The following is a 13,253-nucleotide window of genomic DNA, read 5'->3' on the forward strand; positions in this document are numbered from 1 at the left end:
GCCCTGCTGCTGACCCATCAGTGAAGACCACTACCCTGAGAGGACACCCAGCTGATGAATATTTTGTGATGTAGGGACCACAGGAAGTCAGAGTAAATCAGGAACCTTTGTCTCAGGCTTTGTAAGGGATTAGCAGGGAGCAACCCCAGTGAGGGCTGGGGAAGGTGCTAAGATAGGTATGGAATCAGACACTGTGCCTGGAAGGGGGACAAGTGGAGGCAGAGCCTTTCAAGGTTGAGACACCTGGACCTCCGATAACCAGGACCACTGCGCTAACCCCGTCATGTTAGACGAAGTGGCTGCTGAGTATAGTCAACAGCACACAGAAATGAACACAATGCTTGGGCTTCCAACTCTAAGAGAAGGCCAGCAGGACTATAGGACAACCCTGTAGGAAAACAATGTCTTTGCCAGAATTATTAGAGAAAAACTACACATGTAATATAAAAGCCGACAAGAAGGATGGCTCTTCTTCCCACAGCTGTGAGCAGCATGCAAACGGTCACAGCTCAGTTAATTACAGCTAAATACACTGGAGGGTTGGAAGCAGTGCCGGATAGGAATTATCAGGCTGGAGCGCTAATAGAGTTTCAGAGGGAGCTCTGACTTAGCTGGATGGACTCCAGTCCTATTTATAACCTAGGACAGTAGGAAAATGAGCCCTGACTTGATGAAAAAAGAATCAATAACATATTCCAAAAGAAGCTTTCTCATGGAACAGAATAGTATCTTATAATCATATATATTAACCATGATGAGGAAGTTGGCTAAACAGTTTTTATTTGGCTTTTCACGCACTGGATGTTTTGAGAATAAACATCCTGAACTTCCGAAAAGTGGTTACATGTTATAACAGCCCAAAGAAAGGAACATGCCCTTGGATGAGACCCATTACCCAAAACTTAACCAATGGCTTGGTCAACCTGTTGGCCAGGCCGGGACCAGGGAAGGACGGTTTCAGGCCCCAGCGTGTGCCATGCCGCTAACTTACTTCACAAGAGGTTCCCATGGCTGGGACCTCCCTGGCTGCCCAACAAGGCTGCCTCTCCCACTCTGAAGCACCACTATGTTGGATCATTAACATTTACCCATGTGGATAGAGTTCCCCAAACACACTCTTTCACACAAAGTTTATTAGATTGACTTATCACTTGTTTGACCCTTTGCCTATTTTTCAATAGGTATGTTGATTACAACTTTTCACGGGTGTCGTCAGACCTTTGAAGAACATTAGAACATTACCACCGTAGGGTAAAATCCTAGAAGGTGATTCACCAATAGTGGACACGGTGAGGCCCTGGAAACTGCCCAAATCGCCCCTCAGAAGGGCTGCGACTGCTGTGCCAAGCTCTCTGGGCAGAAAAGCAGGAGGCTATGAAGTCCAGTGGATCTTTCCCAACTGACTGGGACAGGAAGTTAAAAAGTATCTGGGGCCATTGAAATACGGGCTCTAAAAGCTTTCACTAGAGAGCACACCCACTTCTCTCACAGGTGGGGTTCAGACTCCCCCCCGACTCGCACGCTCTACGTGGGGCACTGACCTGCCACATTCACACTTCACAACGGACAGAGTCAAAATGCAGTAAATCAGCAGGCTAGTCAGGAAAAAACTTGTTACTTGGACGGATATCAAAAGCAGACAGAAGTCACAAGAGCCAGATGGGTGGCAGGTGGATTCAGCAGCCCTGTGGCCTCAGAGAGGTTCTGGGCCACGGCAGGTAGGGAGTGGGTAATGACTGCACAGTGCTGTACATGTGGGGTATCTTTTAGGACTATCCTATGCAAAAAGCTCAAAACCAAATTAATGTTTGCCTCTTAAAAATGTTCCCATTATCTCCAAAACTAACTTGGATTTACTTATGTGGATCATTTGCATGCCGGTCCCGCATAAATAAGGTGTCACCATTCAGAACTGCACACCCAGGACCACACTCCATCCACAGCTGAGAAAAGTTAAACAGGTCCTTTCCTCCTCTCACGGGCACAAGGCTTCTAACAAACAGCTCCCAGCGGTGCAAAGAAAACCTGGGTCCCACTCCTTCTCTGCATCCCCTGCGTGGCCTTGGGGAAAACACTTTGCAGGGACCTAATGTCCTCAACTGTGAAGCCAAAAGGTTGGGCTTGAGGACCCAGGCTGGAAAAACATACTGATTTCTGTCTGATTCTGGCATCTTCCGGTTCTGACATCAGGAGCAATTCTCACCTTCACAGTGGTCCCCCAGGGCGGACGCTCTATAGCCCTGGTCACACACGCAGCGGAAGGAGCCCTCCGTGTTCCTGCACTGCCCGTTGGTACAGAGATGGCGGTGCTGGCATTCGTCAATATCTGTGAGCAGGGGAGGGAAAAGAACCTGCAGAAGGGTTGCTTTAAAAATACTTTTATCCCGGCTGGTGTGGCTCTGTGGTTGAGCATCGACCTATGAACCAGCAGATCACCATTCGATTCCCAGTCAGGGCACATGCCCGGGCTGCGGGCCTGATCCCCAGTAGGAGGCAGCCAATTGATTATCTCTCTTATCATTGATGTTTCTATCTCTTCCTCTCCCTTCCTCTCTGCAATCAATTAAAAATTATATTACAAAATTCTTTCAATCATTCATGCAAAGGAAGTATATAAATTAGATGGCTTATAATTAACTTAGACTTGATTTTTTGTTATGTGAATGAAACACTACCATAGTAAAAAGCTATTAATCCCCCAATAGGGAGAAATCCAGATAAATTTACAATTTTAATCAGTGTGTTAAAAGCCTGTACATATGAATCCCACTGTTTAGTGGTGTGTGGTAAATACGTTGCTGGGGTCTATAAGCCTTCACTAAACTTCGTAGCTTTCTTTTATAGGTTCGACTATGACACTCTGTGATAGTCTAGAGCAGCGGTTCTTAACCTGTGGGTCGTGACCCCTTTGGCGGTCGAACGACCCTTTCACAGGGGTCGCCTAAGACCATCCTGCATATCAGATATTTACATTACGATTCATAACAGTAGCAACATTACAGTTATGAAGTGGCAACGAAAATAATCTTATGGTTGGGTCACAACATGAGGAACTGTATTTAAAGGGCCAGAAGGTTGAGAACCACTGGCCTAGAGAGTTGCACACTACAGCCCACTGCCTATTACTGTAAATGAGGTATTATTGGAAAAGAGTACCACAGATTCATTTACTACCTGAAAGTGATTTCTTGTATTGAGATCAATTAAATTTCTTTTAAGTCTAAGGTCAAACCTAGTGAGGTCCAAACTCCTCACTATCACCTGTAGGAATAGGGCATAATTTACAAACTCTATCCCCGAGTAGAAAGGGGACACTATTGCAGTCTTGCTGAAAAGTCTTCTTTAGTGATTTTTTTAAAAAGGAAAAATGTTTTAAAGCTGAATACACATAAAAGTTAAGGTCATTAACATTCCATAGCACATACCAGACTGATATAACGACCTTCTAATTGCAAGAATCCTAGTGTGCACAACTTTCAAATGAATTCAACCGAATTGATTTTCTCTAGTAAGGAATACAGAGAGCAATATTTTTTCTTACTAATATGAATGCCCAGCCACTTGATCACTAATTACCTATTTTTCAAATTTACATATTTTCCATCCCGTTTCATTGACTTTCCTGATGTAAGTGTAAGTCCCTTGCTTCCTGGCACTAGAAAGCCATCATCGATGTAGTGCCTCACTTTCCCGAGTGCACCTGTTCCAGGCCAGGGGCCTCAGGCTGAAAGCACAGGAGCTCACGTTGCCACAGGCCTACCTTCACACTGGTCTTTCGCTGCTGACAGCTGGTAGCCCTGCCCACAGGTACACCTGAAGGAGCCCTCGGTGTTTTTGCACTGCCCGTTCATGCAGAGATTCCCTTGCTGACATTCATCAATATCTGGAAACACATACAATGGCAACTGTTTGAAATTAGGTCATATCTAGACTAGTGACTTAATTTAGTCTCAACTCAGACTAAACTAAGCCACTGCCCACAAGGTGTTCCATTTAAGTTTTCTATAAACAAAGAAAAGGGGGAATGTAATGTTCTCTACAGTACATTCTGGGGTTAATATTACAAAAATAATACTTCCTATATGAGACCCTCTAAATTTTAGTCTGATTCAGCTCACTAAATGTTCCTCATATCAACCTCAGCAGCAGAACTGTGGAATGGAAAAAGTTACAAATAAACAATAAAGTTATGAGCAAGTTAAAGCTACTTTTAATATAACATGAAGCCCTTTGCCATCTCTCCCATACTTTGGCTATAGCAGAAATACAAGATGAAATATTTGAGAGTTGAAAACAGAAGAGAAAATCTAAGCACAAAATAGTGACAATTGGCAGCATGTAGAAATTTCAGGAAAGAAGGCTGAATTAAGACTCTACCAAGAATTTTAAAAACAAAACTATATTGAAGGCAGTAATGGAGAGAAATAAACATTTCTCCTATATTTAGAAGAAGCTGAAAAAGTAAAAAATCAAACAGCTGTGTTAAAAGATACTGAACTTATGTATTTATTGGTGGAGGAGAGAGAGAGAGAGAGAGAGAGAGAGAGAGAGAGAGAGAGAGAGAGAGAGAGAGAGAGAGAGAGAGAGAGATCTGTGAGAGAGAAGAGTGACACGTTGATTGATTGCCAGTGATCAACCTGCAACCCACGAATGTGTACTTGACCCAGAATCAAACCTGACATCCTTTGGTGCGGGGGCCAACACTCTAACCAAAGAACTTAATTTTAAAGAAACAAGGAAAGCCAAGTGAAATGATGGTATTATATTGATGGCTGCTGGAATATCAAAAGAGAAAGTGGTGAGAATTTTTTAAATGCCTTGATTAAATGACTTGATTTCTTTTACAGAAACCAAGTCCTAGCAATCAATGTCTGACTATTGCTTTCTTCCCAAAATACCCTAGTTACAATGTCTCTGAAAGTTTTTACCCAAGAGAACAGTCCTTCCCCCTAAGTGTTATTGACAATTACCTGTTTTCTGAGCAAAGATGCATTTCTTAACCTCTAGGAAGGCAGTAACCTTTTGATTTTATCCTGATACAAGCAAGGTCTCGAGCTATTTGAAGTTTCCTTTAAAAAAGCTCACATAAACTATTAATCTAATTGTAGTTCAGGAATTTGTAGGGGGGGGAGTTCCATTTAATTTTATGTAGAAATTAGTGTACTATAAACTTTTGTTTCACTTACTGTGTTATTGATCCCTTTTATTAATACATAAGTCCAGCCTGCCAATTGTTGACTACCAAAAGAGAAATCAAATAAGTGAGCTGAATTTCATTTGAAGAATTATTTTATACCTTTCCAACACTCTAAGTCTATTAGTTTTAGGAGTGGCCGACAGCAAAGAACAGCCTACACCGTATTTTCTTCAGCACATTCTATAAAATACTTGAGGTCTCTCAGTTCAAGAGCTTGAGACCAACAACTGCTCCTGTAGCATGTTGGATCTCATGTAATGTCTGACAACATTTTTAGTGCCTTGGACTCTTTTTGATTTTCTCAAAGAAGATGACAAATTAAGTATTCTCATGTGACGATGTCTGCCACAAGAATAGACCCTCCATTCCAGTACCGGCAGGGTAAGCCAGGCATCTTACATAAGTTCCTCATTTGTATTGGGAAGACTGTTGGAAGTAATTCATTATAAGTAATGACATGCACAGTTGGAATAACTTGAGGCAACACAGTTATCTTGAATCAGGTGGCCGCTGGGTCTTTAAAATCACCAAGGGGAACAGAGGCTGTTTAATTCTACAGATCAAAAGGCATTTTTCGTTTCGGAGAAGGGACCAAACTCCTATGATAAAAGAAAGCTTTCTAAAGAACAGGCATGCAGGAAAAATATCATCTCTCTTTTGTGCCAAGAGATGGAAATATTATTTTCTGTGAAAGATAATTAAGAGACTTTTTGCACATATTCCTTTGACAAGTCCAGCTGAGAGTTCAAATAGAGACTACCTCTAGTTATGTATAAAATTAGGACATACAGTGCTAAACTGCACAGATGCAAAGAGATGCAAAAAATAAAGCAGAAATAAATGAACACGTTAGGTAATGTATTCATAACCTGCTAAAGGCTGTCAGTCTATTTAGTGAGGTGAAGACAAAGTCATATTTCGGACCATCCACAAGGTGAGATTAGCAGCTTTGCTACAAAGTTGGAAAAGAGAGAGATTTATGACTTGGGAAGAATTTGACATCTATGAGCTGATGTGATTTGAAAAAGATGATGAAATAACTAAAGAAAAAGGATGTTATGTAGTTTATTATTATAAAAAGGAAAGATTTTGATTGATGAATAAGGAAAACACTTAATGCCTATATATATAGGTTTCTAAAGGAGAAGATAGGAACTTTTTAAAAAATCCTCACCCGAGGATAAGTTTTTATTGATTTGAGAGAGAGAGAGAGAAAGGGGGAGAGAGAGCAGGAGAGGGAGACGGAGAGAGAGAGAGACATTGATGTGGGAGAAAACCATCCATCAGTTGCCTCCTGTACAGGCCCCAACGGGGGATCAAACCCATGTCTTGGGTATGTTTTTTTTTAGTAGCAATTTCAATGAGATCTAATTCACATACCATGCAACTCACCTATTTAAAGTATGCAATTCAATGTTTCTGTATATTCACAGAGTTGTGCAACTGTACATATTATTTATAGAAACAGAAAAAAAACTTAAATAAACAGATCTATGGTTTACAGATGCTCTGTAAAAATACACTATCTTACATTGTATACGTAGCTATGGTCTGGCATACCCAAGTAGCTCAGTGAAAATAAACCACAGGTAATGTGGGTCCCTTTCTAAGGCTAGTTACTCTCATATATTCATAATGGAAGTTCCAACAACACGGAGAGAGGTGATGACAGTCTTTACCTTTGCAGTGCTTGTGGTCTGGGGTCGGGGTGTAGCCCTTGTGACAGGAACACATGTAGGAGCCTTCAAGGTTGGAGCAGGTCCCATTAGTGCAGACCTTCGGGTCCAGGCACTCATCCACATCTTGAGGAATGGTGCCCATTGGGAAGGGAAATTATAAAACAAATAAACAAAAGCAGGTCAGAGAAGAAAGAAATAAAACATGAAGAAAGTTGAATTTAGTTAGAAAAAAAAAATAGTGGATCTTCAAAAGATCTGTAAGATAAACTTTCACATTAACCCTTAGAAGGAGAAAAAGCTGTGGTGTGAGCTGCTTATATGACGGTTCTGTGCCTTAATTTACTCCCTACAAAGTAACTGACAAAAGGAACCAAACATGCTGTATGAATGAACTCAATGGAAGACAGGGGAGCAGAAGAGAGTGGTTTTGGAGCAACATCCCCTACAAAAGAACATATTCCAAGGAAGCAAAGATGCGTCAAGCTCTGCTTGGAGAACTGAGTTCAGTAAGATGTGAGGATTCACGGGAGCAAAAGCTATGACTGGGGTCCCAGAGAAACCTCAGGAAAAAGTGTAATAGGTGAAAAAAAACTAACAAAACCAGCATTATAAAAACAGTCTGGGGACAAATGTAAGGCTATTTGGGCAGTCAGAAGGTATGCTACAGGCTAAAGAGGCAGATAATAGCTAATCTTTATCAAGTACTTCCTGGATGCAGGCACTAAAGGCTTTACCTATATTATCTCATTTAATCCTAACAAAGTCCAGCGAACCACTTTCAAGAGAGGAAGGAACCATGACTTAGAGCAGGGGTCCTCAAACTTTTTAAACAGGGGGCCAGTTCACTGTCCCTCAGACCGTTGGAGGGCCGGACTATAGTTTAAAAAAAAACTATGAACAAATTCCTATGCACACTGCACATATCTTATTTTGAAGCAAAAAAACAAAACGGGAACAAATACAATATTTGTATTTGCATGTGGCCCGCGGGCCGTAGTTTGAGGACCCCTGACTTAGAGACATCCAATAGGGTTGCCCAAGCCACACAGTTAGAAAGTGGTGGCTCTGAGATTGAAATCCAGTCAGTGTTATCACTGAAGCACACCCTTCTAACTTGGCTGTAAGTTTCTGTCATAGACAAAGTTAAGTTCAGTGATAGAGAGAGATTTTTATGTTTGTTTTAATTATTTGCAAAAATACTCATCTAAGTGTTCATTGATTTCATTCAATGAAATAAAGCATCCATTAAGCTCCTATGAGAACATTATTAATAAAAAAAGAAAAATTGGAGTTCTGAGTCCCATTTGAATGCCCCTGGGTAAGTCCACTGTATGTTGTAGTGGGAAGACATAATGTAGCATAAATAACCAAAGCCTGAGAGGAAAAAAACCTAAAGTGCTCACAAACACACACAGCATCGCAGTTCAGGCTTAACTGTAAAGCAGTCTGTAACCTAATCAGTGCATCTTAATGATAAGGCAGACAGACAATAAGGAGGAAAAGGCTCCTGATTTCACCCACTTCCTTTGACAATGCTCACTGCAAAGGAAAAACAGCTTTCTACCCTCTTAATGTTCTTAACGTTAACAGACAGAGTGTCACGAGCACATCAACAACAGAGATCTCATTTCCGGTCAGCAATCCAGAATTCAGAGTGCATTCATTTGCCCCGCATTTCATTAAAGCTGTATTCTACTTTTCTTACAATAAAATTGAGAAATAAAGCCTAGCAAAATATGGTAAAGAAAGGGGAGTCTGTGTGCTCAGGTGGGTTCCACATTCATACAGAGAACAGCCAAGCAATTGGCACTGCGTAGGCGGCTCTACCCGCTCCCACACAACCCCTAACCATGGTGAACCGACTCTTCCCCATCCATCACAGCAAGAGCAGCACTTCCAGGCTGACACACGCTCCGTCCGCCTGTGTGGGGATCCACCTCTGTACACATGGAAGGCAAGTAACTTGAAAGAAGCCAAACACCGAAGCCAAAGTAAACAGTGGGACAGAATGAGCCTTGACAATAAGCATGGCCATTCCTGACAGCAGCGAGAAAATGTCAAGTTTAGCATCTGGTTTGCCTGAAAAAAATGGTAACAACTTGAAAAATGTATGGCTCGCTCTCTCTAATTATTCATGCACCAGGGAATGTGACTTACAGGGCTGGAGAACGTAATAGCAAAATCAGCTCAAGACCATATTTCTCTAAAGTAAATGAATAGGCATTACCGATTACTATTCATGAGATACTTATAACAGTTCTATTTTGTCAGGCGACTACCATGATTAACTATGAAGCAGAATGCCTTGAAATACCTAGGGTATTCTGAAGTCTTTATTCTTCACTTATTACAGACATAATTGCATGGAGCCAGAATCCTTGCAAGTCAATCATTCACATGGAGACGGAGCAGTTTGGATTCAATGAGTATTTGGACTTAATGGAGCTCATGCCCTTGGGAAAGTAACTATATAGTAAAATATTATAAAAGTACCTTTACACGGGGTCAAAAGGTACAAACTTCCAGCTATAAAATAAGTAATTCAGCCTTAGATGGTTTGGCTCAGTGGATAGAGCGTTGGCCTGTGGACAGAAGGGTCTGTGGTTCAATTCTGGTTAAGGGTACATGCCTGGGTTGTGGGCTCGATCCCCAATAGGGGGCGTGCAGGAGGCATCCGATCAATGATTCTTTCTCATCATTGATGTTTCTCTCTCTCCTTCTCCCTTTCTCTCTAAAATCCATAACATATATTTTAAAAATAAGTAAAGTAAGTCCTGGGAATGTCATGCACAGTATGGTGACTACAGTTAAAACTACTGCATTGCATATTTGAAAACTGTCAATAGAGAAGATCTTAAAAGTAGCTTATCACAAGAAAAAGAAAAGAAAAAGAATTTATAACTATGTATAGTGACGCATGTTAACTAGACTTACTGTGGTGAGCATTTTGCAATGTAAACAAATATTGAATCACGATGTTGTACATATGAAACTAATACAGCATTATATGTCAGTTATATCTCAATTAAAAAAGAATCTCTATATAGAAGACATGTATCTAGATGGGGCCTCACTTGGTGGATGCAAAATAAACTCAGTGTTGTATCTTTAGCCCAGACCTGTTTCCTAAACTGCAGATCCCTACATCGAGCAGGTCAGTCTACGAGACATCCCCACCTGATGTCCCACAGACACCTCTGAGTCTTCACGGCCAAAACTGACCTTCCCTACTGCCTCCTCTGAATGCTGTCTCCCATGTCAGTACATGGTGTCACTACCCTCTCAAGTGTCCAAGTCAGAAGCATGGGCATCATCCTTTCTAGATGTCTTACACTTATTACCAAGTCCTATCAATCCTACCTTCCAAATATCTCTCAAATATCCTCACTTTCTTTTCATTCCTATTCTACCATTCTATCCCACATGTATTACTGCCATGGCCTTTTATTTCTCTATTTCCAGTCTTTCCCTCTTCTAACATTACCCAACCTACAGCCAGAGTAACCTTTCTACAACACAGATCCAATCAATGGTTGTTCCTCTATTTAAAAATCCTCAGTGGGTCCCAGTGTTCTTCAGTTTGGTCAAGGACACAAACTTGCGGGGTCTCAAGTGGTATGGACAGAAGGGCTGGTCCCTGCAATCCTTCCTTCCAACACTTGGGAGGATCAATGCCGTGGGAAACAAGGTGGTCCCTGCCCCCCTCAGCACCCATCACTCACAACCTCCCCGCCGCAGAGGGAAACAGTAACGTCTATATTGGAGATCAAAACTCACCTTACTCTACGACTACAGTCTTATAAGAGAGCCACATTACCCAAATTCTTACACTGCCTATACATTATGAGTTCAAAAGGGAATTTTATCATGAAAAACGTGTCCACAGAAAAAGTGGCTTCAATGAATGAATGAAAACCTCCCGCAGTAAGGAAGTTGTTGGCATTTATGAGACCAGCACTTTGTGGATATGATAGTTCAAAAGTTTATGAATCCTCCTCACTATTCTATTGCCCAACCCCAATGGATCCTTCTCATCTATAATCCCCTGACAGACTGTAACAAATGGCGTGTTGAAACCAGAAATGCCACGCCCGGAGTAGCTCCTGGCTACCCCTCTAATCGCTCTCCCTGAGGAAGCACTCAAGACAGTCTGGCATGGTTTGCCCTGACTGAACTCTGGCTGATTCTTATGATCATCGCTTTCATTTAAAAGTGCTTCACCTCATCACCTGAATCCTGTAGTCTACAGTTCTTTGTCAAGATCAATTTGAAGTTCATGGGTCATTAGCTCCTGACTCCACCTTCTTTCCTCTTTAGGGGGAAATGAGGACATTAATCTCTCTCCAGCTCTCTGGCAACTTTCCATCCTCAACCATTTCACAAAGATGACTCCCAGCTGGCCAGCAATCCCACCTGCAATTCTCTCGTTGCCTTGGGATGCATTTCATCTGAGTCAGGAACTCTTTTGAAATTTCCCTTCCTAATATCTTGGGAACATACCAGACTACCTGGTGGGCCTGACTTCTAAGTCACAAAGGGTTTTCAGTGGCTGATTTTACACCAGTCAGCCCAAGGCTGTGCTGTACCCACCCTTCCACTTCACTTAGGTCCTTGGGGTGGGTCAGGACTGGTTCCAGCAACCATTGGCCTGCATTACTTCCTGTACTTTCAAGGAGGTGAACTTGTCCACACTGTGAACCAGGCATTTTTCAGTGTCCATTCAGCCTTATTTAATTCCTTAGTGACCCATGTGGACTTCATGAATGAGCATCATTTGATATGGGAGGAGAGAGGGTAGGAGGGTGGAAACATCTTATTCTATCACTATAGCTACATAAAAGTCTAGGATTACTCCTTGCCCCAAACATGCTATTACTTGAATGATCCCTTAACTATTCTTCACACACAGTCTTTTATACTAAAGATGGTAAGAGACCATACTGGACAGAAACACATACTTGACAAATGAGAGACAGACGCTGGCTAGGCCAGTGTGACCCAACCACCGCAAGTGCACTTAAGGTACAGTAAGTCCTCAGGGTCTCCGGCCTGCTGTCAATTCTGACCAATTTATGCAGTAGCAGAGCTGTCTACAAAAATATATGGTCCTTGAAGATGCAGCACTGCTTTTCAGAACTGGAAGCCAGCCAAGGCTATGCACATGCCCGGTAAGGAGCCAAGGTCAGCCCGAGAAGATCAATTCCACGAATCCTACCAACTCACTGGCTTCTTACTTTACCTTTCCAACAGCACCCGTGTCTTTCAGCAAAACTCAACTGGGCTATCTATGGGGCAGGTCTGACATCTCTGACTCTAGCGGTCCCCCAGCCGTTACTATTACATCATGCAAGGGGCAACTCCAGCCCACACAGACGTCTCCTTCCTATGAACTTTCCTTTCCTTATTATGTTAATTACGTTGTTTTGTTCTTGAGTTTTCTTGAGTGCACATGAGAGAGACAGGAGATATTGTGTATAACAAAATAAAAAATTGTTTTGGAGAAAGAGGGTCTGGGATCTGGTCCTAGCCCTGCCACATCTTACCTCTGACCTTGAGCAAGCCTATTAACCTATTTGGGAATCAGTTTCTCTAGCTGTACTACAGGGATGATTGCCAGGAGGATCAAATGAAACCACAAAGTCAAAGCCCTTTGTAAACTACATAAAGTGAGGTTTTTTGTTGTTATTCTCACACAGGCATGTTTCCTTCACAAAAGTATTTTTTTTGTTTTGAGTTGTAATTGACACATAACATTATATAAGTTGAAGGGATGCGTTGATACCTTATATGTTGTGAAACAGTAGCATTAGCTAACACCTGTATCACAATTAAGATCTAGTCTCTCTGAGGTTTATAATCCAGTGATGCTGCCTCCAATCACCATGCTGTGCACTGGGTCTCCAGAACGTACTTATCAAGAGTTTCAAGTTTGCACCTTTAAACATCTCCCCAACCCCCCAGCCCCAGCCCCAGGTAACCACATTCTACTCTTGGTTTATTTTGCTTTTTCACTGTCTCAAATCTTCTCTGGCATCTGGCAGACAAATAGTTAGGTGCTCAATAACTTGCTGACGGATTAGAGATTCCTTTAGCATATAATGGTTTAGGGATAAGTCGGATGTTGACATTTTATAATATCCACAAAAGGTAGATGGTCAGATCAGCTGCCATCTTATGTGTATTTCAGGATAAGGAAGATAAAAGGGAGGGTACCAGGGGGGAAAGAAGAATTCTAACATTAATGGAGTCCTTCTTTATGTCAAACACCTTACTCAGCACTTTATATTGCTCACTTAATTCTGACAATAAACCCTATGAAGAAAGTATTTCAATCCTATTTTACAGATATTAAAACTAAGCTTCAGAATGGTCACATG

General features: G+C 41.7%; 1 protein-coding gene across 16 annotated transcripts in view; it reads right to left on the bottom strand.

Moving 5' to 3' along the window:
• The window catches only part of LTBP1 (latent transforming growth factor beta binding protein 1), a 344,018-nt gene that overhangs the window by 74,641 nt on the left and 256,124 nt on the right, over window positions 1-13,253 (bottom strand). For all 16 annotated transcript variants that reach the window (XM_036334902.1, XM_036334896.1, XM_036334900.1 and 13 more), the window contains 3 exons: window positions 6,877-6,999; window positions 3,761-3,883; window positions 2,204-2,326 (listed from right to left, as the gene is read on the bottom strand). In XM_036334902.1, coding sequence (XP_036190795.1) covers window positions 2,204-2,326; window positions 3,761-3,883; window positions 6,877-6,999 — 369 coding nt within the window. The remainder of the gene's footprint in view (window positions 1-2,203; window positions 2,327-3,760; window positions 3,884-6,876; window positions 7,000-13,253) is intronic.

The sequence above is a fragment of the Myotis myotis genome, unplaced genomic scaffold, assembly GCF_014108235.1.
Source record: "Myotis myotis isolate mMyoMyo1 unplaced genomic scaffold, mMyoMyo1.p scaffold_m19_p_14, whole genome shotgun sequence".
NCBI classification, from domain to species: domain Eukaryota; kingdom Metazoa; phylum Chordata; class Mammalia; order Chiroptera; family Vespertilionidae; genus Myotis; species Myotis myotis.